This window comes from Aegilops tauschii, chromosome 4 (genome assembly GCF_002575655.3).
Source record: "Aegilops tauschii subsp. strangulata cultivar AL8/78 chromosome 4, Aet v6.0, whole genome shotgun sequence".
In the NCBI taxonomy this organism is placed as follows: domain Eukaryota; kingdom Viridiplantae; phylum Streptophyta; class Magnoliopsida; order Poales; family Poaceae; genus Aegilops; species Aegilops tauschii.
This window is the reverse complement of record NC_053038.3, coordinates 1,004,325-1,026,525: the sequence shown is the minus strand read 5'-3', so window position 1 is coordinate 1,026,525 and position 22,201 is coordinate 1,004,325. Positions and strand designations below refer to the sequence as shown.

Sequence of the window (22,201 nt, the reverse complement as noted above, 5' to 3'; positions counted from 1 at the left end):
TCGCCGTGCCGGTGCCGGTGCCGGAGGGAGATTTTACCAGATGCCCATGTGTTGAGGAGAGGTTGGAGCGGTGCGGTGAGAGAGAGTCCACTTATCCGCACGTCCACCTCTCCTTCTCCTCTCTCCCCCCTCCATGGCCATGGCTTCCTCTCTTCTTCTTCACCGGAGACACATGCTGCCTGCAGCTTCCCTGAGCTGAGCTGAGATTCCTCCTCTGGTTCCTCCCTGCAGCTTTCCCTGACCCGAGCTTGCTGCTACCTGGACTGGACGCAGGCAGGCAGGGGGCGTAGAAGCCATGGCTATGGGGGCAGTGCTCTCCTCCAGCAGAGCAGCCTTCCTCGCCTCTCCGCTCTCCTCCTCCTCCTCCTCCTCTTCACCAGGTGCGCACCCCTTCATTACTCTCTTGTTACTAGGAGTAGATACTGAATTTTGACAGTCAGTTTCACAGATAAAAGGTCGGTGAATCTTGCTTGTTTCCCAACTCTCTCTTCAGTAAACACTCAGTTCGGAGGATTTTCATACCAAAAACATATGAATTGGATTCCACAGGAAAATTCCCTGTAGATGCATTCAGTTTGTAGGAAACGAGTATAGGAATTTCTTTCTTATGAGTAGAGTACTACTCATTTCCTATGTTTTCGGAGGAAACTGCACGTCCACGAGGAAATGCAATTCCTAAGGATGGCAAGTGCCAACCTTATCACATTTCTATCATTGAAAAAAAAAATAGTGCGCTATAACGTGTAGAGAATTCTCTAGCTAAATTGATCGGTGTACAATGTCTCGCTAATAGCATATTTACAGGGGCGCTGTTATTTTTTTCCCTTGATTCCTATACCACTTCTAATTCCTCCTCCGCAACCACAGATGAATGATAAATCAATGCACCTACTAGTGACACTGAGTTAGTTGTGTGTTGTTTTCCCTTCAGATGCCTTCTCCACTTCTGTTGCCTAACCTTTATGCTCAACTGCTGCCCTTTTTTTTTACATACACACAGGAAAGCAGCAGCAGCAGCAGCATGACACCATGATGATCAAGTACTCCTCTACGTCGTCACCACACACCAGGTGGCCGGTGTGCTCCCAGCTGGTTGCCGGGCACACAAACGGCCGGCATGTCGCCAGGAGCACTGGAAAGCCAACACCACACCAATTCTCTGCCCAAATTCAGCAGCCTCAGCTCAACTCTACTCCCATGAGGCTCTGCAACAATGCAGGCCTGGTGAAGAGGAGGCTCCTGTCCAGGGTCGAGTGCTTCCTATCCTCGGACCCGGTCACCAGCGGATGGCAGAAACCCAAGAACCTCACCGGCCTCGACACCGCCGGAGTGCTGCAGCCCGAGTACAGAGCACCCGTCAGAAAGCAGCGCGGAGACTGCAGGGCTGAGCAGTACGAGATGACCGGGGCTCCAATGGGCGACGTCCCCGCCGAGGCCGCCGTCCTGGTCGGAGACGCGAATAACCCAGAGGCCGTTTCTTCTCCCGCCTGGTGGCAGCAGTTCCCCAAGCGCATGACCATCGTCGTCCTCTGCTTCTTCTCATTCCTGCTCTGCAACATGGACCGTGTGAGTTCATTAGTGCTTTGTGTAACTGAACCTTTTTTTCTGTTGTGACTGTTATTTGAGTACTGAGACTTAACTGACTAAACTCTGCCAGGTCAATATGAGTATCGCCATCCTTCCCATGTCAGCAGAGTTCGGCTGGAGCCCGGCAACCGTTGGTCTCATCCAGTCTTCTTTCTTTTGGGGCTACCTTCTCACTCAGGTACATTGCTATATTCGTACCCAGAGAATTTTCTCTGCATTTGTTTCTTGTCATACATCTTCTTTGCAGTCACAGATACTTGACTTTGGTTTCAGTTCCAATTAAGTGTAACTGGGCACCATCGTTGTTCATCATGTCCTAAAAAAGACTGAAAATTGATTTTGTAAACTTGCCCTGCAGATTCTTGGGGGCATTTGGGCTGACCGGTTTGGCGGCAAGGTGGTCCTTGGATTCGGGGTTGTATGGTGGTCTATTGCAACAATTCTTACACCATTCGCTGCCAAGCTCGGCCTTCCGTTCCTACTTGTCGTGCGTGCTTTCATGGGGATAGGCGAGGTAGATGTCTTCTGCTGCCACTCTTCATTACTTTATGCTATTCATCAGATGTATAGACAACATATGCCTTAAAATGGTATGGATCATCAAGTATTTTGGATATATATGAGCTTCTTAAAATTATCAGTAGCACAGACACTGTTAATAAATCAATCTCTTGTTGCAAGAAATGCCTTTTTGGCTTATTATTTCTTATATCTATTTTTTCAACAGGGTGTTGCCATGCCGGCCATGAACAACATTCTATCCAAATGGATCCCGGTTTCAGAGAGGAGCAGATCCCTTGCATTAGTGTACAGTGGAATGTACCTTGGTTCAGTTACCGGCCTGGCCTTCTCACCTTTCCTGATAAGCAAATTCGGCTGGCCTTCTGTTTTCTATGGATTTGGGTCCCTGGGAAGCATCTGGTTTACACTGTGGCAACTCAAAGTAAGATATACCAATTTTTTGCGCTCCTTTCTCACCTTCTGCCATGCGGTGCTATTTCTCAGTACACTTGCATATGTCATAAGCACTTGCTTTGCACATAATTTAATTTAACATGAACAGCTCTGCAAATGAGAATGCTAAACTTTTACTTGGTGACGTTCTTTTGGCTTTTAGATTCTCATCCTTGTTATTCAGCTCATTGCTGGTCTCTGTTCTAATTAGGCGCGCAGCTCTCCGAATGAAGATCCGGAAGTAACCGAGGATGAAAAGAGGCACATACTAGGTGGTAGTACCATGAAGGAGCCTGTTAGCTCCATACCATGGAAGTTAATCCTATCGAAGCCTGCAGTATGGGCTCTCATAGTATCCCATTTTTGCCACAACTGGGGAACATTCATCCTCCTAACGTGGATGCCCACGTACTACAATCAGGTAATTTAGTAGCGCAAAAATGTTCGGCATTCATCATTGCTCGTATATCAGACAATGGACACCATGTCATTGCTATACTTGCCGAACGGGTTTTATGCAGGTTCTGAAGTTTAATCTAACGGAGTCCGGGCTTCTGTGCGTCTTGCCGTGGCTGACAATGGCCGTGTTTGCAAACGTTGGTGGCTGGATAGCTGACACACTCGTTGCGAGAGGGGTATCGATAACAAATGTTCGCAAGGTAAGTTCATTTTCAGTACCTTGTTATTTCCTCTGTAAAAAAATTTTGTTTGTGGGCAAAAAGTTCGTTCTGCGCATAGTTGCCAATCTTGACATACTTGGCAACCTGTTTCTGTGCAGATCATGCAATCCATCGGTTTTCTTGGACCAGCCTTGTTCCTGACACTGCTGAGCAAAGTCCGTACACCGGCCATGGCCGTGCTGTGTATGGCATGCAGTCAGGTTTGCACTTCTGATACACAAATAAATCATGTGCTATGATTGGCTGCTGATATTTCTGTCCATCTTTTGGTAGGGGAGTGATGCTTTCTCCCAGTCTGGGCTGTACTCGAACCACCAGGATATAGGACCGCGCTACGCGGTAATGTCCTCGTGTGAATCCTCACTGTTCTTGTCTTCACTAGTTCTTCAGATAAGAAATTGGCTATTGGTTGCTTGTTTTGGTTTGCGATCCGATGAATGCGTCTGACAGGATATTGTCCCACAAAATTGCAGGGGGTGCTTCTTGGGCTGTCGAACACCGCCGGCGTGCTTGCAGGAGTTTTTGGTACTGCTGCCACTGGCTACATTCTTCAGAAAGGTAGAACCCCGTTTTTCCTTTTACGGGGAATATGCAACGTGTATATTTATCGCTAACTTCCTACTGTATTTATCGCTTGCAGGCTCTTGGGACAGTGTGTTTCAGGTGGCTGTTCTGCTGTACATAGTAGGGACAGTGGTGTGGAACGTCTTTTCGACCGGAGAGAGGATCCTCGAATAAGCCGTGGGACGCACGATCCCATGCGCCGCTATATGAAAAAAAAAATAGCTGATTTTTGCTGATGTCTGTCTTTTTGGTGTACACACGAAGTAAACCAGGGCGAGAGATACCCTATGAAAAAACTCTCGTTTTTTAGCAAGAGATACAGTAGCTGCATTTGATGTTCGGGCTGCGGAAAGAGTGAAGATCACACCGAAGAGCCGCACTTGATGTTTACGCTGGGTTAAATTTCTGCTGTGAAAGTCAAGATGCTAGGCTTGGGACCAAAGAATTCTCTGAATCTGAAAGCGGCTGCTGCACGGAGGGAATTAGCACCTGTTTGTTCCTGGAGGAAGTCCAAGACTCCAAGCTACTTTCCAATATTCCAGCTTGTTCCTGCACCAACTAAAGAATTCCACATGGTTGTTCTATTTTCCTGATGAAACCGATGTTTTAACCATGTTTGCAGCTGCTGCCAAATTCATGTGGTAGTATTACACAAGCATTTTTGGGACAACAATGTTATTTTTCATGTTGCGATATTTGTTGTTACTATTGCTGTTTCGCTTGTCATGTAGTATGACGACTATTATCACATGACAATGACTTTATTTTTGCAATGTGTAAAACATATTGGCGTATCTAAACGCCGACTTGGTGAATTATCGTATGGTAATCCTTTGGTTAGAACTGTTTTTTTTTTCCTCCTTAGAGGTTTGTCTCAAAGTAGTGACTGGTGACGATTCCGGAAATATTGGTAATTCTGCCTGTCCACGTAACCGCCATCTTTGAAAATAGTTGAACATGCAAAGTTCTGAAAATAATAGGTCAAACCCTTGGTGTACATGAGGAAGAATGATAGTATTACAAATTTACAACTGTTGTATATTGCCCTTTTACTTTCCTTTTTCTATTTTTTCATTGTGACAAGACTTCTTGCCCACCGACAGCGCGAATGCGTTTTGCAATGAAAATGGTATAGAACTGGTATGATATCGTAGGAGAAACCTTCTAATTTATGAAGATGTCAATGTGGACACAAGACGCAACATAAAATGTTTTTTGTTAACTTTGCGGATAAAAGGAAAACAATATAATTCATTTTGCAGTATTTTAGTTCCCCTCAATATGATTATTAGTACGAAGAAAAGAAAAGGTGGAGTGGGGAAGAAAAGATAAACCCTGCTTGCACCCAACCTCTCCAACCAATCATATGATAAAACTAGTCTCTTTTTCGTTAGAGGTCGGCCTCAAACTAGCGACTGCTTGCCTACACCACCACCATCTATGGCTGGAAATAGTTGATTAAGCAAAGTTGCTATTAAAGTATGCCAAATCCATGGTGTACACGAGGAGAAATAGTATTGCAACTGTTGTATATAGTCCTTTCACTATACACACTTTCCCTTTTCATGCGAGAACAATTCTTGCCCGCCGACGACGTAGATGCAATTTGCAACGGAAACGGTTTAGAATTGGTATAATATTAGTAATGTAGGAAGACCAGACGTTCCTTTGCACGTGGATGCTTTGAACTCAGCTGGGATCCGGTTGTGAGGTCTATGGAACACGTCGTATTTTTTTTTTCCATCCAGGATAGTGGAACCCAATCGTGAGTACACATTTTTCAGTAGTTTTATTCTAGGGAGCCATTTCGCAGGGAGTAATAAACCGCTTGGTTAACTATCGACTAATTGCGTAATTGGTGTCTCTTAAAAGTTTCTATTCGCAAAGAAAGAGTAATTGTTTCTCCCTTGCAATCTTGTCTATGAAGATGCCAATGTGAACAATCGGAGGAAATGATAATGCATTTTCAGAAGATATAAAGGAAGATATCTTGTAATATGGATCGAAGGTAGTAATTCATTTCGCAACATTTAAGTTTCCCTCATTAATTCTATTTTTTGAATAATCATTCCATATACAGAGAAAAAAAAAGAAGGAAAAGGAAGACCATATATATTAAAACTATTGTCTTTTTTCTTGCCATTCTCAAACTAATGACTGGTGGCCTACATCACCACCATCTGTGTATAAAAGTAGTCGAATAAGCAATGTTGCGAGTAAAGGTCAAATCCTTGGTGTACACAAGGAGAAAATAGTATTGCAACCGCCGTATATAGTATTTTCACTATACTCTTCATTTTCCGGTCAGAATAGTTCTTGCCCATCGATGACGTAAATGCAATTTGAAACATAAAAGGTTTATGAGGCAGCAACAACAACAACAACAACAACAACAACAACAATATAGTAGAAATATTCTATGTCATTATACATCGAATGATCACCGTTTGATTGCACACGGATGCTTTGAACTCTGTTATTCCGTTACGCGAGGCGGTGGGATGAGGCCATGAGATCTACAAACACATCATATTTTCATCTTCTGGTGTGCCGGGACCCGGCCATGGGTAATTTTTTTTGTAGCTTTTCTTATAGTTTTTTAAGATGTAGTTTCTGTTATAGTGGGTGGAGGCATTTTGTAGCGAGGGGCTACCTACCAGGTAGCTAATCGAGTAATCGGTCCCTTCCTTACAATCTTGTCTCAGAAGATGTCAATGTGGACAACGAGAGAAAACAATAATGAATTTTGTTTGCGCAAACATAAATGGCAACCAATAATGGATTTAGCAATATTTTAGGTTTCCCTCCACATTGCCATTTCTTTTTTGAATGAATCATTATTGCATATACCAAGGAAAGGAAATGAAAAGGAGAGGGGAGAAAAATCGTGTCTTTAGCTAATCTCTCCGGCCAACCAAAATCGTCTCCACCTTGACTTGCTTCGACTCCACCTCCGTTGGTTGCCTCCGTCCCCTCCGACCAAACCCCAATGCCTCGCCGCGGCCGGCGATGGCCGACGCCCCGCCGTCCGTGACCGCGCCGCGCCGACGCCCCCGCAGAGAGCCGTCGGAGCCCCGGAGCGAGAGCGACTGGGAGGAGGGATCCAGCAGCAGGGAGGGCTCCCCGGGCGCCGACAGCGCCGACGGAGACGCCGTGCGCCGCGCCGCGCGCCGCTGGAGCCACGACCGGGCCGCGCGGATCTCGGCCACGCCCGCCGACGCCGGCTGGTGGCTCGGCGAGATCGAGCGCGACCGCGTGCGCCTCGTCCGGGACTGGGTCCAGGTCCAGATGGAGGCCGCGCGCGACCGCGACCAGGGCGGCGCCGACGGTGGCGACCCGCCGCACCCGCCCCCGTCCCCCGCCGCCGGCCCCCGGATCCGCGGCCGCCAGGCGAGGCTCGAGCTCGTCATGCGCCTCGCCGCCGACCGCCACGCCGAGCTCCAGCGCCTATCCCTGCGCCGCGCCGTCTCCGCCTTCCCCCACCGCAACCGAATCCACGTGCGTCGCCACATCAGCACACTGTTCCATTAGCTGTAGCACGATTGCTCATTTCTTACTAGAGATTTTTCCAACCACAGGCGCTGCTCCGGGGAAGATTTCTGCGGAACGGCGGCTTGCCGGAGGAGGAGCGGAGGCAGCCGTCGGTGGCCGCCAGGGAGCTCGGGCAGCTCCGGCAGCGCCATCCCGTCTCCGGCCTCAGGTCAGCAAGCTCGCATCTTTATCCTTGCTGCTGCTGCTGCTGCTGCCCATGCTTAGTGGATAATAATAGCAGCATTCCATTTATTTTCCTGGAAAGGATTTATGCAAGCGAAATTATTGATTTTTGGACTACTAATTGATGGGTCATTGTCGGAACATCCTGATTCTGTTGCTTTGGTTGGAGGAGGTCCATCTTATGCATGGAGTGCCCATGCCATGCATGATTCTTAGTGGTTAGTTGTACTGATGCTGATATCGCTACAGTTCGATCATTTTGTTTACGCCCCATTTTGCTGATATTTGTCTCAATCAACATATGATGGTCGGAGTAATGATGCTTATATGATGCCCAAATGAATGACAAGGTTCCAATAACGGAGCAATCGATGATGTTAAGCAAGCATTTACTCGCTAAACTCACAAATTTTGTTTTTGTCCTGGTTCATGTTGAAATTAATATAGTAGTTACCTCAAGATACAATCTTAATGAAGTGTGTAAATTTTTGTCTTTGTCTCATGTGAAAGGTTGTAATATTTCGGGCGAGTTGGGGACCGATTTGGCCGTTGCACTTATAATGTACTTGCATGAATGTTTTACTGTGAACTAAATAATAACTAGAGAAGCGTTCCCCTTCAGATTGGAGAATCTCGTACGAGGTCAAGCAGCTACCCGGTCGGATTCATCTTCAGCTCAGACTGTTGAGCTCTCCACCATTGACCATTCTGAATCAAGCCGTACTGCTTCTTCTGAAGATACCCAGGACACACGTCAACAGGCAAACGATAATGTTGGTCTTCAGCGAATTGGAGATGCAGCAACAGGGTCAGATTATGGAAGCAATGCTCCTAGTATTGCCGAAGGATTGTCCGAACCTCATAGTCAGGAGGAGGGTTGGCAGGAAGATTTGGAGGTGGTGGAGAGAAGAAGAGACTGGGATCAGTTTTCCCATGCTATTACTACTACCGGAGAGGGATCTGGCAGAAACTGGATTGAAAGTGCGGACAGCAGTTCATCATCGTCTGATGAGAGGACAACAGAGGCCGGAGATCATCAAGGGGCCTCGTATCTTCTGGAAACAAGTGATGAGTCTACAATTAGTGATAATAATCTTCCTGAAGCACATGAAGAGCAGATTGACAGTAACCATCTCCCCGAAGCGCTTGAAGGCAATAATCATCTCCAAGAAGCGCGTGGAGAGTGGAACAGGGAGGGTAACGATCCCGCAGAAGTGCGTGACGAGTGGCACAGTGACGGTCATTTTCCAGAAGTAAATGAAGTGTGGCACGACGACGATGAGTCCAATGGGAGTGCGCATAACTGGCATGACGATCATTCAGAGCAACCCGCTGACCAGGAGTCTACGCTTATCAGAAGAGTTAATACATTTACCCCTGGTGATGACGATAATGTCTACAGCACAGAACTAAGGGAGCTTCTAAGCAGGTTTTTCTTTCTTTCTTTCTTTCTTTCTTGCACTAAGAGAAGCTCAGCACCAAAAGCGGCTTATTATTCAGTACGTACGTATGTAATCTAAATTAACGCTGATATATACATTGCTCAATAATTCTGCAGAAGGAGCGTTTCTAATCTTCTTGATAGCGCTTTCCGTGAAAACCTAGACCGGCTTATCCGGTCGTACGTTGAACGGCAAGGTCGTGGTCCTCTCTCTTTGAATCTGCAAGGAACACCTGCGGTAGCAGCAGCAACCCCTGACCCGCAGGAGCAAGATCAAGAAGAGCAGCGGCATGGAGATGACGACGAGGAACAGCAACTTCTTCGTGATGCTGCAAATGTTAGGCCCCGCTTAGTGATTCCACCTCCACCTATGCCTCCTCGTCAACCGCTTTGGCATTCGGAGTTGCATCATAACAACTGGATGAGACAGAACATAAACCGTTCCGATATCGTGAGCTATTCTCTTTGACATTCTTATTACTACACGCAGTTTTATTCACTTTTTAATTTTTTTGCTGCATTAGAAAATGTGGTAAAAGGGGGAAGTTCCAACTATCCCAAAGACCAATTTGTTAGGAAGAGGAGATATAATGTATCCACCCCACCCCACCCCACCCCACCCCCTCATGCCCGACTTGGGCGGAGATAAATGATTGGGAGAAATGCGGGGACTGAGACTTAGGTAGAAGTGAGGCACCTGCGGAGGCTCTGCCTCGAACATGGGTGGGCGAGCTCACAGGCGTGCGGTCTAGCCAACCGAGCCCTGCTCGGTTCTTGTTTGCATTAATTTGGACTGTTTTATTTGTTGGCATTTAAAAACGTGGTTAAAGGGGGAAGTTCCCTCCCTTGACTGTACATTTTGTTTAGGTAGAAACAAGGCACCTGCAGAGGCTGCGCCTTGGACGCGGGTGGGCGAGCTTACAGGCATGCGCTCTAGTCAGCCGAGCACCGCTCGGTTCTTGTTTGCTTTAATTTGGACTATTTTGTTATAGATAATTGGATTTACAATAACTTCCCTTCTTTGTAAGATTGATGGGAGAACATTTTAAGTTTTTTAGGGAAGTTTTGCAGGCTATATATCAAAAGCTAAAGCCATATGTTTCTTCTGGTTTGCTTCTGCAGGAATGGGAGGCTATTAATGATTTGAGGGCCGATATGGCTAGACTTCAGCAAGGTATGGGTCATATGCAAAGGATGTTGGAAGCTTGCATGGATATGCAGCTTGAGTTACAACGTTCTGTGAGGCAGGAAGTTTCCGCGGCCTTGAATCGCTTCATCGGGGAGCAAGGTTAGTAACTCTTGTTTTCACATAAACTCGTATGGTGGATCCTGTGCTAATTTAGAAAGGAAGACAGGCCTGGGCATGCTTGGTCTCACCTTCAAAAAATTTAGCCTTGGTGTAGAGCTTTGCCCTTTTTCTTTTTTCTTGTGCTTATATGATTGTACCCTGAATGTCGATGTATTTTGTGTCTCAGGGGAACCCAAGGAGACCATCGACGATGGATCGAAATGGATGAATGTGAGGAAAGGCACTTGCTGTGTATGCTGTGATACTCCGATCGACTCTCTTCTGTACAGGTTGGTTCTCTATCCATTATTAAAATAAAAGCTGTCAAAACATATGATTGCCTATTATTACCAAGTAGTGCTGAGCATGATTTTTCGTGGGTGGTGCAGATGTGGGCACATGTGCACGTGCTCGAAATGCGCGAACGAGTTGGTTCGAAGCGGAGGGAAGTGTCCGCTGTGCCGCGCACCCATTATTGAGGTGATCCGAGCTTACTTCATCATGTAACTAGATGGTACGTAGAATATACAAGGAGGAAAGGAGGAAGAAAGGCGATGGAAGCTTTCTCTTGCAGCAAAGGATAATATAACCTGGACTATGATATGATGATGATTGTTCGATTTTTTTGGACACATTGGTTGGTTGGTTGGTTGGTTGGTGTGGGTGTGTGTATAATCCTTGGTCTCGCCAATGTGTCGGTTCCCCCCCCCTCCTCTGATGTAGTGTAAGTATATGTGTTTCTTGGGTGGTCTTCACTGATTTATTCATGGGTTTTTTCTTCTTCTTACAAACAAAGTTGACCTGGTGAGATTGCTCAGCCCTCTCGAAACAATGATGCCTTACATAACATCGTCCTAATAATCGTGCTGAAATGAAATGAAATTCATATTTGTCCTATAACCACGCTTTGTTTTGATGAATAAGATTCTTCGTTGTATGACTCGATAATAAGAGGTGGCATTACATTTTCACAGGAGGATCAGTTTACTTGTTTGTTTATAAAATATATGAAACCATTTGAATCTTTTTAATATGTTCTACTTCCTCTGTAAAGAAATATAAGAGCGTTTAGATCACCAAAGTAGTGATCTAAACGCTGCATAAAAGTTTCTTTTTTCTGTGACAACCACAATATGGACCTAATCTTCCATGTGGTGTCATATATGGTCCTTAATTGAAATTTTCCTGTGTGTTTTGTGGCAACTGCTCCAATTATTCAAGGAAAGTTCTGGTGTCATGTACACATTTCCATGATTTTAGTTCTCTGTATGATTCAAAATGCTCCATTTCTATTTCTGTGTTTTTCAAATCATGTGAGAGCCAAAGATGCCGTTGGATTATAAATTAGGAGGAGGCCATTTGAGGCGATTTTAAATGATTTTGCAGTTGTGTGGTACAAGAGCAAGTCCAAGCGGCGTCCTCCAGTGGCGTCCTCCATGGCACACCCAGAATTTTGGGGATTTTGTTTTACCATGTAAAAATTAGCTGATTTTCAAGGCCCACCCAAACTAATTGAAATATACCTCATTTTTTTTCTTTCTAAAGTGTGCACACCCTCCATTTTGTGTCTAGGTCCGCAAGTGCCGTCCTCTCCCGCACTTCAAATTTTAAACCCAATCTGCTCCAACCGCTATGACCAAAATCACAGCTCCAACTGCAACCCGATCCCGCTTTGCGAAAAGACGGACCCGCGGGATCTCCTCCGCCGCTCGGCTTTCACCTAGACCTCAATAGATTCTTTGGAGAAACCAACCCCCGCTGGATGCCTCCTTCCCGTGGCCGCCCGAAACTCACCCTGGCTCTCTTATAGTTCTAGGCAAAGATATGCGGCCCTCGTTTTTTTCCTGGCCGCGTGGTCAGAGTCTAGAGGGCGGCATGCGCAAAACTACCCTTCTCACGCATATATAAGCTAGACAAAATATAGCCGTTGCAAAATACGACCGTCGCCGTTGGGAAGCACAATGGTTGAAGATATAGCTGCGGTTCGAAAATATAGCAACTGCAGCTTCAATGGCCCCGTAAAAATTCGGCGAATCCGTTGCATCTTTTGAGACGACTCAAATTTGGTGGTAGACTGGTAGTAGTAGAAGAATTTGAGAAGTCAAATTTGAAGAGTTTTTATTTTTAGGGTAAAATTTGAAGAGTTGGTTGGACACCTCACGGCTATAATAACTTCCTCTCTTCGGCCTCAGCATCTCCTGCCTCTGCCAAGCGGGCCCCACCCCTCGGTGACCGACGGGCAGTAAAAGAAAAAAAAAACAAAAGCGAGGCCCCAGCTTCACTTCCAGGCAGCACACGAATGGAGTGGCGAGCCATGGCGACTCCTGCCGCCGCTTCGCCGCCGCCGCCGCCGCCATTCTCCGACGCATCCGACGCGACTTCCTACTCCGACACCGACTCCGGCGGGTTCGTATTCCTGTACCTTCCTTCCTTCGACTCCGACGCCGACGGTCCTCGGACGATTCGTTCCCCTTCCACGCCCGTAGATAGATTAGATTAGAAATAGATAGATCTCTGATGCGTCTACGGCTGCAGGTCCGGCGACAGCGAGGAGGAGGCATCTTCGATGGTGTGGGATTCACAAGGTACCTACTTTTTCCCTCCCTCCCTCCCCGCCACAATCTTCTCTACCTAATGGGATTCCTGCCTTTATGTATGGGGCTAAAATTTAGTTTAACTTCATAATATCAATCACTCATTCTTCTTTAGATAAGATAATATGATGCAAAATTTACTAGTTGATGGTTGGATGATGCATTTTTGGTCTGTTCCTGCGCAGATTTACGCGGCCGCGCAGAGCATAACGAGGAGCAGCTGCTGGCCGCGATGTCGGTCGATCCTGGCCGTTTTCCGGCTCTCAACGATCTGCTCCTCGAGGTGTATGCCGTGCTGCGCCCCAAGCCCACCGACTACGAGCAGCGGAACGCCTTGGTTGATGTCTTCAGCAAGATGGCAACTAGGATCTTTGGTACTGAGAGATGATATGGTTTACCTTTCTTACGGATAATGTAGTCACTGAACTGAATAGCATGTTGAACTTGGCTCGCAGAAAAGAGAAAGATAATGCCATCATAAATTTTACTCTCTTCCAATAATAGTATTCGTCATCGGTTATACTCTTTGTATTTGAGTTTTTTTCGAATACTCTCGTTTACTCGTTACTCTAATTTGCCTATAGCGCTTGTCACTGTTAGAAAGAAAGGTGCATAAGCACAGTTTATATGGTGCTGTTAAGCAAATACGGAGTAGATAATGTCACAGGCTCGAATTTTAAATATTCTAGGGTGACATCACCACAGACCGATAAATTGATATCGATATGTTCCACCATATAGTTTAACAGGTGGTGTTCTGATTATTGCTTGCCCATTTGTCTCTTGAATGCATCCATGCCGATTTGACCTCCCCTCTTAACAAACCATTGCAGGTAACGACAATGGGTTTCCAGTCGTGCAAGCATTTGGGTCATTCACAATGGATTTGTTTACTCCTAAAAGTGACCTGGATCTCTCTGTCAACTTCAGTGCGGAGATCGAGGATCAGTGTCCTCGCAAGAAAAAGATGAAAGTTGTCAGGAAATTCGCCAAAGTTCTGTACTCCCTTCAAAGTAACTACTTCCATGAGCTGAACATTTTCACACTAGTCTCCTGGACTGCGTCCATTGATCGGTTATAAACTTTCAAGCTCTTCACTCTGCAGTCTTGTGTGGTTTTATCTTCATCAACGCAAGTATCACCCACTCTTATTGAGAAAAGAACTTGATACTGAAAACTCTGTAGAATGCTTATATGTACGTACCAAATCTTCAAGTGGCCTCAAAATCTCATAAAAGGGGGGAAACAAAAGGACATGGCAATTGTAATTACAGTTTGGGGCTTGACAACATAGCTTGTTTTTGGTCGTACCATGTTACCATAGTTTGTTCAGAGTTCTGTCGAGTATAGATAAAGGAAACAACCTTATATTCTCAATTTCAGGGGACGGGATTTACTGTGGAGTTTTACCTGTTGTAAGTGCTAAGGTGCCTATTGTGAATGTTATTGATCGGGGAACTGGCATCGAGTGCGATGTTACGGTTGAAAACAAAGATGGCATGACAAGATCGATGATCATCAAATTGATTTCTTCACTTGATGAAAGGTTTCAGATACTAAGTTACTTGGTAATGTATCTTCATTTGATCATTTTCCTAGGTGGTGTAACATACCAATGGTTGTTGGTTATTCTGAAGCTATGTGACAACAGTAACTCTTGGTCTTGCTTTTTCTGTTTATGCTGTAGGTTAAGACCTGGGCTAAGATACATGATGTGAATAGCCCGACAGCGCAGACAATGAGCTCGATGTCAATCATTTCCTTGGTTGCTTTCCATCTGCAGGTACCAAGAATGTATTGATTTTATTTAGGTTCTATTATTACTTCACAGGTAATAAAACCCCCAGTCTCTGGTTTGTTTTGACTCGTGACTATTGACAAGTCACCGCATATCTGGACTTAGATTTCCTTTTCCTAACATCTTAGTGAGTAGTAGCTCAGCAGTCTAGGCATTTAATATTATTTTGATTTGTTTATCTGATTAGAAGTTGAATATCCTTACTGCTTTTACAATGGGCAGCGCAGACCCGCCATCCTCCAATATTGCCCGCGTTCTCTGCCTTGTTAAAAGGTTTGTGTTCTCACCTTTTCTTCTGCTGCTGTTACCCAGAAAGGATGATGAGATAACTATCTTGTTTTGGCCCCTTGCAGATGGTTCAGATTTCGCAAGTGTTGAGAAGAACATCTCGCTCTTTAAGGGGTTTGGGAGCGCAAATAAAGAATCGGTAGCTGAACTTTTTGTAACACTAATGAGTAAGGTGAGTACCTTACAACAACACATTTACTTCAATTATTATTTTGGATCATATGTCGCCTGACCTTGACCTTGTGTCGTGCAGCTACTATCAGTGGAGAGTTTATGGGAGCATGGGCTCTGTGCTAGCAATTTCGAAGCATCGTGGATCTCCAAGACCTGGAAGAAAGGGGTTGGTAATCTAAGTGTAGGTGTTCTGCACGTTGACTAGTACTACTAACAATAGGTAACAGAATGCCAGCCAGACTCATTGTGCCCATTATTATTGTTTCTCTGGTCCTTCTCACCATATAGGTTGAAGACTTCTTGGACCGGTCGCAGAACTTTGCGAGGGCGGTGGGGAAGACGCAGATGCAGAAGATCTGCACATGCCTTGTAGTTTGCGCTTCGAACCTGACAGATTTCATGAAGGGCCACATGGACGCGTCGAATCTCAAGACCCGTCTGTTTGGGCGCCTGAACCCCGACGATCTGGTCAGCAGGCCTCGTCCGAGACGCGGCAAGAGGAACCTTAGCCCGGAGGGCAGACACGGGATCCAACAAGAGAGGACAAAGCGTGCTGCGCGCCATGAGGCACCGGCGCACCAAGTTAATGCTACGCCCAGCACTGCTCGTGTTGCCACCGTTCGACATTGTCGATTCCCGGGCATCCAGTCTAGTGGTGCTCAGTTTGCATGCAAGCCATGGTGGCCCTTTAGGATCGTCCCTTCAGGATTCGGCTATGGGATATCGGTTCGGTTGCCTCCGAGAGCCCCCCACCCTGGCCCGGGAATATTGGGGCGAGCCCCGGGTGATCTGATAACATCGAATAGTGGAATTCAGCTACCTAATCAAGGCTCACTTCTCCCGAGGCCATTGCGGGAAAGGTCTGACGGCATGCGTCGCACGGGCAGCGGCGGGGACGAGCAGCTCCATCCAGCACCATGAGCGGAGGGACGGCGGAGTTCTTCATATTCGCTTGCTGGTCTAGGAATGGAAGTTTTAGCTTGCTGTTGTTTGCACATATGCTTTTAGAGCTGTGCTGACTGCCAAGACTGTATTGATGTATCCTTGGGCCTCATTGTAAATGCCTTTTGGTTGAAGAAAAACTGAAGAACATCAATTTTTTGGGGTCTTTTTGGGCTGCGCCTAGTGTTTAGATGAGGGAATGTGGCGAGTTGGCGACTATAAGTGACATTTTCGAAGCGGGATGATAAGGTTTTGGCCAGCCCATGTGTATTTGGAGACCCAGATGCTATAGGATTCGCGGGTTTTGGGTGCGGGTAGTACTGGAACAGGGTTGCACCCACGAAACCCGGTGGGTTTTAATTTTTACCAAGCAGCAACCCCACGGGGATAGAAATTGGCTTATCCCCGTTTCCTAACAGGGTAAAAACCTGAGCTTCCTAGGAAATTGCCATGTCTATCCCTGCATACCGCTGCTGCCGATCCTCCTCTTTGGGCGCGTACTCCAGCGTCCACGTGGATCTTAGCAAAATTCTCCGAAGGAGCCCTTGGCCGAGTGATGGTTCCTGCATGCACATTGGCCGCCCTCTGCTGTACTGGCTTCTCCGCCTGCAACAGCATTTAAGTCTGCAATGAAGCGAGTTATGAAAGATTGTATTGCATGTGGGGATTGAAATATAGCTTCATGGATGGCTTTCCTCCTGGAAGACCAAATTGCCCATGGAGTAACTGCAGTAAGAACGAACTGCTCATGTGATAATGATTCTAGTAGTGAGAAGAGCCAGTTCTTTGCGCTTGGCTCGGTGTTCACCACTAGCTTGCTCCCGAGATCCTCATCGATGAGAGCCCACGTACATCTAGATACTGTGCACTCAAGGAGGGAGTGCTGCCATGAGTCCGGCGCACCACATATTCCGCAGGAACTCGAAGTAGACATGTGTCGATGACCTCGGACATCCTCTGTTGGTAACGAATGCTTCGAGAGTCTCCACAAGAACATACATACTTTAGCTGGTACCTCTGTCCGCCAGAGCATTTTCCACGATCCCTCCTCCATGTGTGTACTCGAGGACCCGGTTGTACCATCCAATCATGCCTCTCGTCTTTGCCTTGTAGACACAAGCATCCGGTACGCCGATCTGACCGAAAACTTGCCACTTTTCTCATGTGCCCAGCCCCAAAAATCTTGCATATTCATTGTGCATAGCGGGATGCTCAAGATAACCTTCACATCAAAGTGCATAAAAGTGGCTTCTAGCTTCTCCTTATTCCATGTGGCCGAGGTCAAATCAATTAGGTCAGAAACGACTTCATGTGGGTTTGCTGCCATGCATCCATAAGGCCATATCATCTCCTCCCGGGGGAGCCAGTTGTCTTCCCAAATGTTGGTGTTGGCACCATTGCCAATGCGTCTGATCAAGCCTTGTATCAAAGTGTCACGCCCTTCAATGATAGCTCTCCAGATCTGGCTACGGTGGTTCCCCAAAGTGGCTTGAAGAATGGTCGTGTTGGGGTAGTAAATACTTTTGAGAATACGAGCACTCAATGACTCAGGGTCTTGTAACAGGCGCCAGGCCTGTCGTGCCAGCATTGCTAAGTTGAAGACCTCAAAGTCTTTGAACCCCAAACCTCCCATTCCTTTAGGCTGCGTCACAGCCTTCCATGACACCCAATGAGGCTTGCGCTGTCTTTGCTCCCCCACCAAAATTTCCTGATCAACATATTCAAATGCTCACACAGGCCTCTGGGTAACTTGAAGCACGGCATAGAATATACTGGAACTGATTGTGCTACTGATTTCAGCAAGACTTCCTTTCCTGCAGTTGACAGTGTCCTCTCTATCCAACCTTGAATCTTGCTCCACGAACGATCTTTAAGGTATTTAAATGCACCATTTTTTGAACTCCCTATATCTGAAGGCATACCCAAGTATTTCTCGTTTAGATTCTCATTAGGAACATTCAACAAACCTTTAATCTCATTGCGGATACTGTCCGGAACTCCTTTACTGAAGAAGATGGATGACTTAGCGTAGTTAATCCTTTGGCCCGTGGCCTGACAATAAACTTCCAACAATTTGTTCACCTCGTTAGCTCCCACACTGTTTGCCTTGAAGAACAGCAGGCTGGCATCAACGAATAGGAGATGGTTGACTGGCGGCGCCGAAGGGGCCACTTGTATCCCATCCAGATTGGATGACTGTCTTTGTGATTTTAGGAGGCACGACAGGCCCTCTGCTGCTATCAAGAACAAGTATGAAGATATCGGGTCCCCTTGTCGTATCCCTCGTGATGGTGTAAATTGCTCAAGCTTCTTCCCATTAAACATGACTGAAAATTTTACTGAAGTAACCAGGCTCATTACAATATCCACCCAATTATCTGTAAAGCCAAGCTTAAGCATGATTGCTCGAAGATAGGTCCACTCCACCCTATCATATGCTTTCATCATATCAAGCTTCAATGCACAAGATTGATGTTTCTTAGCCCTGTTCCGCTTCATGAAATGCAAACACTCATAGGCGGTTATTATGTTATCAGTGATAAGTCTACCTGGGACAAAAGCTGACTCCTCTTCAGAAATTATCTCTGGCAGGATTAACTTCAGTCTACTTGAGATCACCTTGGAACCAATTTTATAAAGAACATTACACAAACTTATCGGGCAGAACTGTGAAAAAAGTGTGGGATTGTTTTGCTTTTGTCTTTTTGTGATGCAGCGCGCCCGTTTGGGCCGGCACATGTCTGGGCGGCCTGTTTTGTTAATTTCTTTTTTATTTTTATTTTCCATTTTCCTTGTTTCTCCTTTAAATAATTGGGGACTTAAAAAAATTCCGTAATTTTAAAAAATAAATTACCTAATAAATAAAAAAATGTTTTATTATTCAAAAAATGTTCAGAAATTTCAAAACAAATGTTCGGGAAATCTAAAATTGTTCACGATTTTTAAAAAGTTGGTCTATTAAAAAATGTTAATGAAATTGGACAAAATTTCGCCAATTAAAAAAATGTACATGAACGGAAAAATATCCTAAAAATTCAAAAAATGTTCGTGACTTGCAAAATAGTTTACTCACCAATAAAATGTTCACCGATTTAAAAAAGTAATCATGCATTTAAAAAAATTGTTAAATCAAAAAAATATTCGTGAATTTCAAAAATTGTTCCACCAATTTTCCAAAAAATGTTCTTTGATTCTAGAAATGTTCGCCGATTCAAGAAATTTATTTAAAAAATATTCAAGTTAAATTAAAAATGTTTGAAAACAGTAGAAAATGTTCATGAATACCAAAAATGGTTGAAAATTTGTAAAAGTGCTCACAAATTTGAAAAATGTTCATGATTTCAAATATGTACATTAGTTTAAAAAATGTTCATGATTTCACCAAATTAAGAGTTATAGTGTATCTCGGTGATGCAGCAAACTATGGTCGTGGACATCGGAGATTATGGTTTTTTTCCTCCCGTTGCAACGCACGAGCCTTTTTGCTAGTGTTTGAAAAATCGAATTTAAATGCAACAAATAGTTCTGATTTTTTTGTGTGAATGTTCTCAAGACATGTATATGTTATTCCTGGAAAATTCAAATCTAAAATCAAAATACAAATTGATAAACAAAAAGACAAATATGATGTGAATAGTGTATTTTGCTTTTGTCTTTTTTGTGACACTATTCATGCTGAATTTTTATTTTTGTTCCTATATGTGCATTTCGAATTTGGATTTGAACTTTTTAGGGAATGTAGACATATATCTTGTGAACGTGCACAAATTTGTTTGAATTTTTTGTAAAACATATACTTGTGCTTTCATATTTGCTTTCTTGGGAAGGGCCGTTCTGCGTTTTCTATGATAGCACACTGATTTTTTTTTTCAATCTCAGACACCAACAACCAAAATGCGTCAAATTTCCGTGTGACACAAAACGGCCAGGTCCAGGGCCTCCCAATCGGGCCACAAAGCTTCACGGGCAAAGCTCCAAAGAACTCTCGTTGTTGTGCACGAGAAGATGTGTGTCCCCATCTCCGGAATAGCACAAAGGGGACACATCCCATTCCTAGGTCAAGATGGCAACGAGGATGAAACACGTCGGGTTTTGGTTGCGCGTCCCCATCCCCGTGACAAAAAATTCAAGCCTGTGCCCGTCCCCATCCTAGGTGGTAAACAGGAATTAATCAGGGTAGATTCTAGGTTTTCAGGAAGGGAACTTCATAGTACGTGAAGGACTGCTCTGGGTCATGTATTCTTTTGTATAGGGAAAAATCGTATTTAAGCGTCTCTCGACTTGTAGGACGATCATGTGACAACCGATCGACAGTAATAAGAAGGGCTCGTTGATGTAAAACACGTGTGCTGTATACAAGTACTAAAGGGACATGGCAGTAACGACGTTCTAGAATCAGCACATGAAGCTGCGGAATTTCTATCGTTCGCCTTTGCCGGAGCCGGAGGGCATGGCCAGCTCCTGTTAAACATATAAACAATGTTACTGGGAGTGGGAGCAGTGGCGGAGCTTGATGAAGATTATTGAGGCGGCTAATCATAGTTGAGGGAGAAATGAAGATAAATTATGCATGAATTATGAATGGACATTCAAGTCTAATAATTAGGACCACAGTTAACAGTTTTCCTAGAGTGGGGGGAGGCAATGGCCCCCTTTGGCTTCCTTGAAGCTCCACCACTGACTGGGAGGGAAGATAGAGACAAGGCTATCTCTATCTTGTGCACGGACTGGATGCATGCACATCATGCTGAGTATTCTCTCCGTTTCTAAATATAAGTTTTTTTTAAAGATTTCAATGCAAATTACATACATAGGTATATAGGCGTATTTTAGAGTGTAGATTCACTCATTTTGCTCTGTATGTAGTTCATATTAAAATTTCTAAAAAATATATATTTAGAAGCGGATGGAGTATCTGGTTAGGCAGCCAGTGCATCGGTTTGGGCAGCCTTCGAGAGCTCTACATGTCGAGTGCTAGATGGCAGCCCGACACTATAAATAGCCATTGTTGGAGGCTTGGAGAGCAGTGTCAAGTAAAAAGAGTAACATAGTCCTCAGCTGGTAGGTTCTTCTCTCCACAATAACAAAGCTCGTCAGCAGGAGTAAATTGCACAGAAGTACCATAACTGGGGCATTGGAAGCAGATTGGTACCAAGATTGGTAATTTTTACGTGTCAGTACCAAGATTGGGGCTAGCCGTTGCAAAAAAGACTAAAAGCTCGTTTTGTACGTATTGACACTAAAGCTGACCGATTGGGCCCGCCCGTCAGGCGCCACGCTGGCCAGTGCGCCCGTCGCCTGCGCTGGCTGCGCGCTGACTCGGACGAGGCCGGCCCGTTGGTGCGACCGAGCCAGACCCCGACCCCGCTCTGCCCTGTTCCTTTTCCTCGCACCCTCGCCGGCGGCTGCCTCCCCGCCCGCCCCGCCGCCGCCGCACCACGCCGCCGTAGCCATGGATCGAACTGCTTAGGCGCTGTCACCTCCCTCGCGCCCTCCTCTTCCCCGCGGCTGTTGTGCCCTAGGCGACGATGGCCTCGGTGACTCCGGCAGGCGGCGATGGCCTGGGCGATGCGAGCGGCGGCGACCTCCCCCGCTTCGATGGCGGTGGCGGCTACTCCAGCTCGGAGTACAGTAGCGCGGAGGAAGATTTTGCGGAGCCGGCGTTGTCGATGGAGCAGAGGCTGCGGATGGCGCAAATTTGGGTGGACAACCCTAGCACCGCCCATCACTGGACTCATGGCTTCGGTGGTGTTCTGTAAGTGCTCCACTGTTCCATTCTTGCTCCATTCTTGCTCACTGAAATTGGGGATTAGGGTTAGAGTTTACTGCCTGTATGTTTAGCACTCTAATTGCTAGGCCTAACTAGAGCAGAGTAGTATAGTGGATTACATGAGTCCTAACTAGAGCAGAGTAGCATTATGTGTTACCTAACTGGAGCAGAGCAGAGCAGCATCAGTGGATTACATTGTTATTTCTTAGTCCAAATTGTCAGACCAACATTACTTATATGTTACCTAGCTAGGGTAAATAAAAGCTTTGCTTATATGTTAACTTAAACAAAGCTCTGTTTATATGTTAACTTGTGTATATGTTAACTTAAACAAAACTCTGTTTATATGTTAACTTGTTTATTTGTTAACTGAAACAAATCTTTGTTTATATGTTAGACAATATGTT

The 22,201-nt window shown here is 45.4% G+C and overlaps 3 protein-coding genes across 3 annotated transcripts; all 3 read left to right on the top strand.

Moving 5' to 3' along the window:
- Positions 1 to 58: 58 nt before the first annotated feature.
- LOC109745942 (probable anion transporter 4, chloroplastic) lies at positions 59 to 4,625 on the top strand. The gene is made up of 11 exons (XM_020305055.3): positions 59 to 380; positions 1,001 to 1,566; positions 1,658 to 1,765; positions 1,946 to 2,101; positions 2,315 to 2,530; positions 2,753 to 2,962; positions 3,063 to 3,200; positions 3,320 to 3,421; positions 3,495 to 3,560; positions 3,695 to 3,779; positions 3,862 to 4,625. Exons 1-11 carry the CDS (start codon positions 296 to 298, stop codon positions 3,957 to 3,959), a joined length of 1,830 nt encoding a protein of 609 aa, XP_020160644.1. The 5' UTR covers positions 59 to 295; the 3' UTR covers positions 3,960 to 4,625.
- A 2,024-nt stretch (positions 4,626 to 6,649) lies between these two features.
- On the top strand, positions 6,650 to 11,128 carry LOC109745943 (uncharacterized). Its single transcript, XM_020305056.4, has 7 exons — positions 6,650 to 7,283; positions 7,364 to 7,485; positions 8,122 to 8,928; positions 9,058 to 9,391; positions 10,063 to 10,228; positions 10,416 to 10,518; positions 10,618 to 11,128. The coding sequence occupies exons 1-7, from the start codon at positions 6,795 to 6,797 to the stop codon at positions 10,733 to 10,735; spliced, it is 2,139 nt and encodes a 712-aa protein (XP_020160645.1). The 5' UTR covers positions 6,650 to 6,794; the 3' UTR covers positions 10,736 to 11,128.
- Positions 11,129 to 12,457: 1,329 nt separating this feature from the next.
- Positions 12,458 to 16,178, top strand: LOC109745949 (protein HESO1). The gene is made up of 10 exons (XM_020305061.4): positions 12,458 to 12,634; positions 12,764 to 12,813; positions 13,008 to 13,196; positions 13,656 to 13,835; positions 14,206 to 14,390; positions 14,510 to 14,605; positions 14,848 to 14,893; positions 14,974 to 15,080; positions 15,162 to 15,263; positions 15,371 to 16,178. The coding sequence occupies exons 1-10, from the start codon at positions 12,528 to 12,530 to the stop codon at positions 16,001 to 16,003; spliced, it is 1,695 nt and encodes a 564-aa protein (XP_020160650.1). The 5' UTR covers positions 12,458 to 12,527; the 3' UTR covers positions 16,004 to 16,178.
- The last annotated feature ends 6,023 nt before the right edge of the window (positions 16,179 to 22,201 follow it).

Excerpts from the sequence above, each read along its gene's own strand:
- LOC109745942 (XM_020305055.3), top strand. The coding sequence starts at position 296 with ATGGCTATGGGGGCAGTGCTCTCCTCCAGCAGAGCAGCCTTCCTCGCC. Across the intron at positions 2,963-3,062 it reads TGCCCACGTACTACAATCAG|GTTCTGAAGTTTAATCTAAC; the intron begins GTAATTTAGTAG and ends GGTTTTATGCAG. Across the intron at positions 3,201-3,319 it reads CGATAACAAATGTTCGCAAG|ATCATGCAATCCATCGGTTT; the intron begins GTAAGTTCATTT and ends GTTTCTGTGCAG.
- LOC109745943 (XM_020305056.4), top strand. The coding sequence starts at position 6,795 with ATGGCCGACGCCCCGCCGTCCGTGACCGCGCCGCGCCGACGCCCCCGC. Across the intron at positions 7,284-7,363 it reads CCCACCGCAACCGAATCCAC|GCGCTGCTCCGGGGAAGATT; the intron begins GTGCGTCGCCAC and ends TTCCAACCACAG. Across the intron at positions 10,519-10,617 it reads ATCGACTCTCTTCTGTACAG|ATGTGGGCACATGTGCACGT; the intron begins GTTGGTTCTCTA and ends TGGGTGGTGCAG.
- LOC109745949 (XM_020305061.4), top strand. The coding sequence starts at position 12,528 with ATGGAGTGGCGAGCCATGGCGACTCCTGCCGCCGCTTCGCCGCCGCCG. Across the intron at positions 13,197-13,655 it reads GATGGCAACTAGGATCTTTG|GTAACGACAATGGGTTTCCA; the intron begins GTACTGAGAGAT and ends AAACCATTGCAG. Across the intron at positions 15,081-15,161 it reads TTGTAACACTAATGAGTAAG|CTACTATCAGTGGAGAGTTT; the intron begins GTGAGTACCTTA and ends TGTGTCGTGCAG.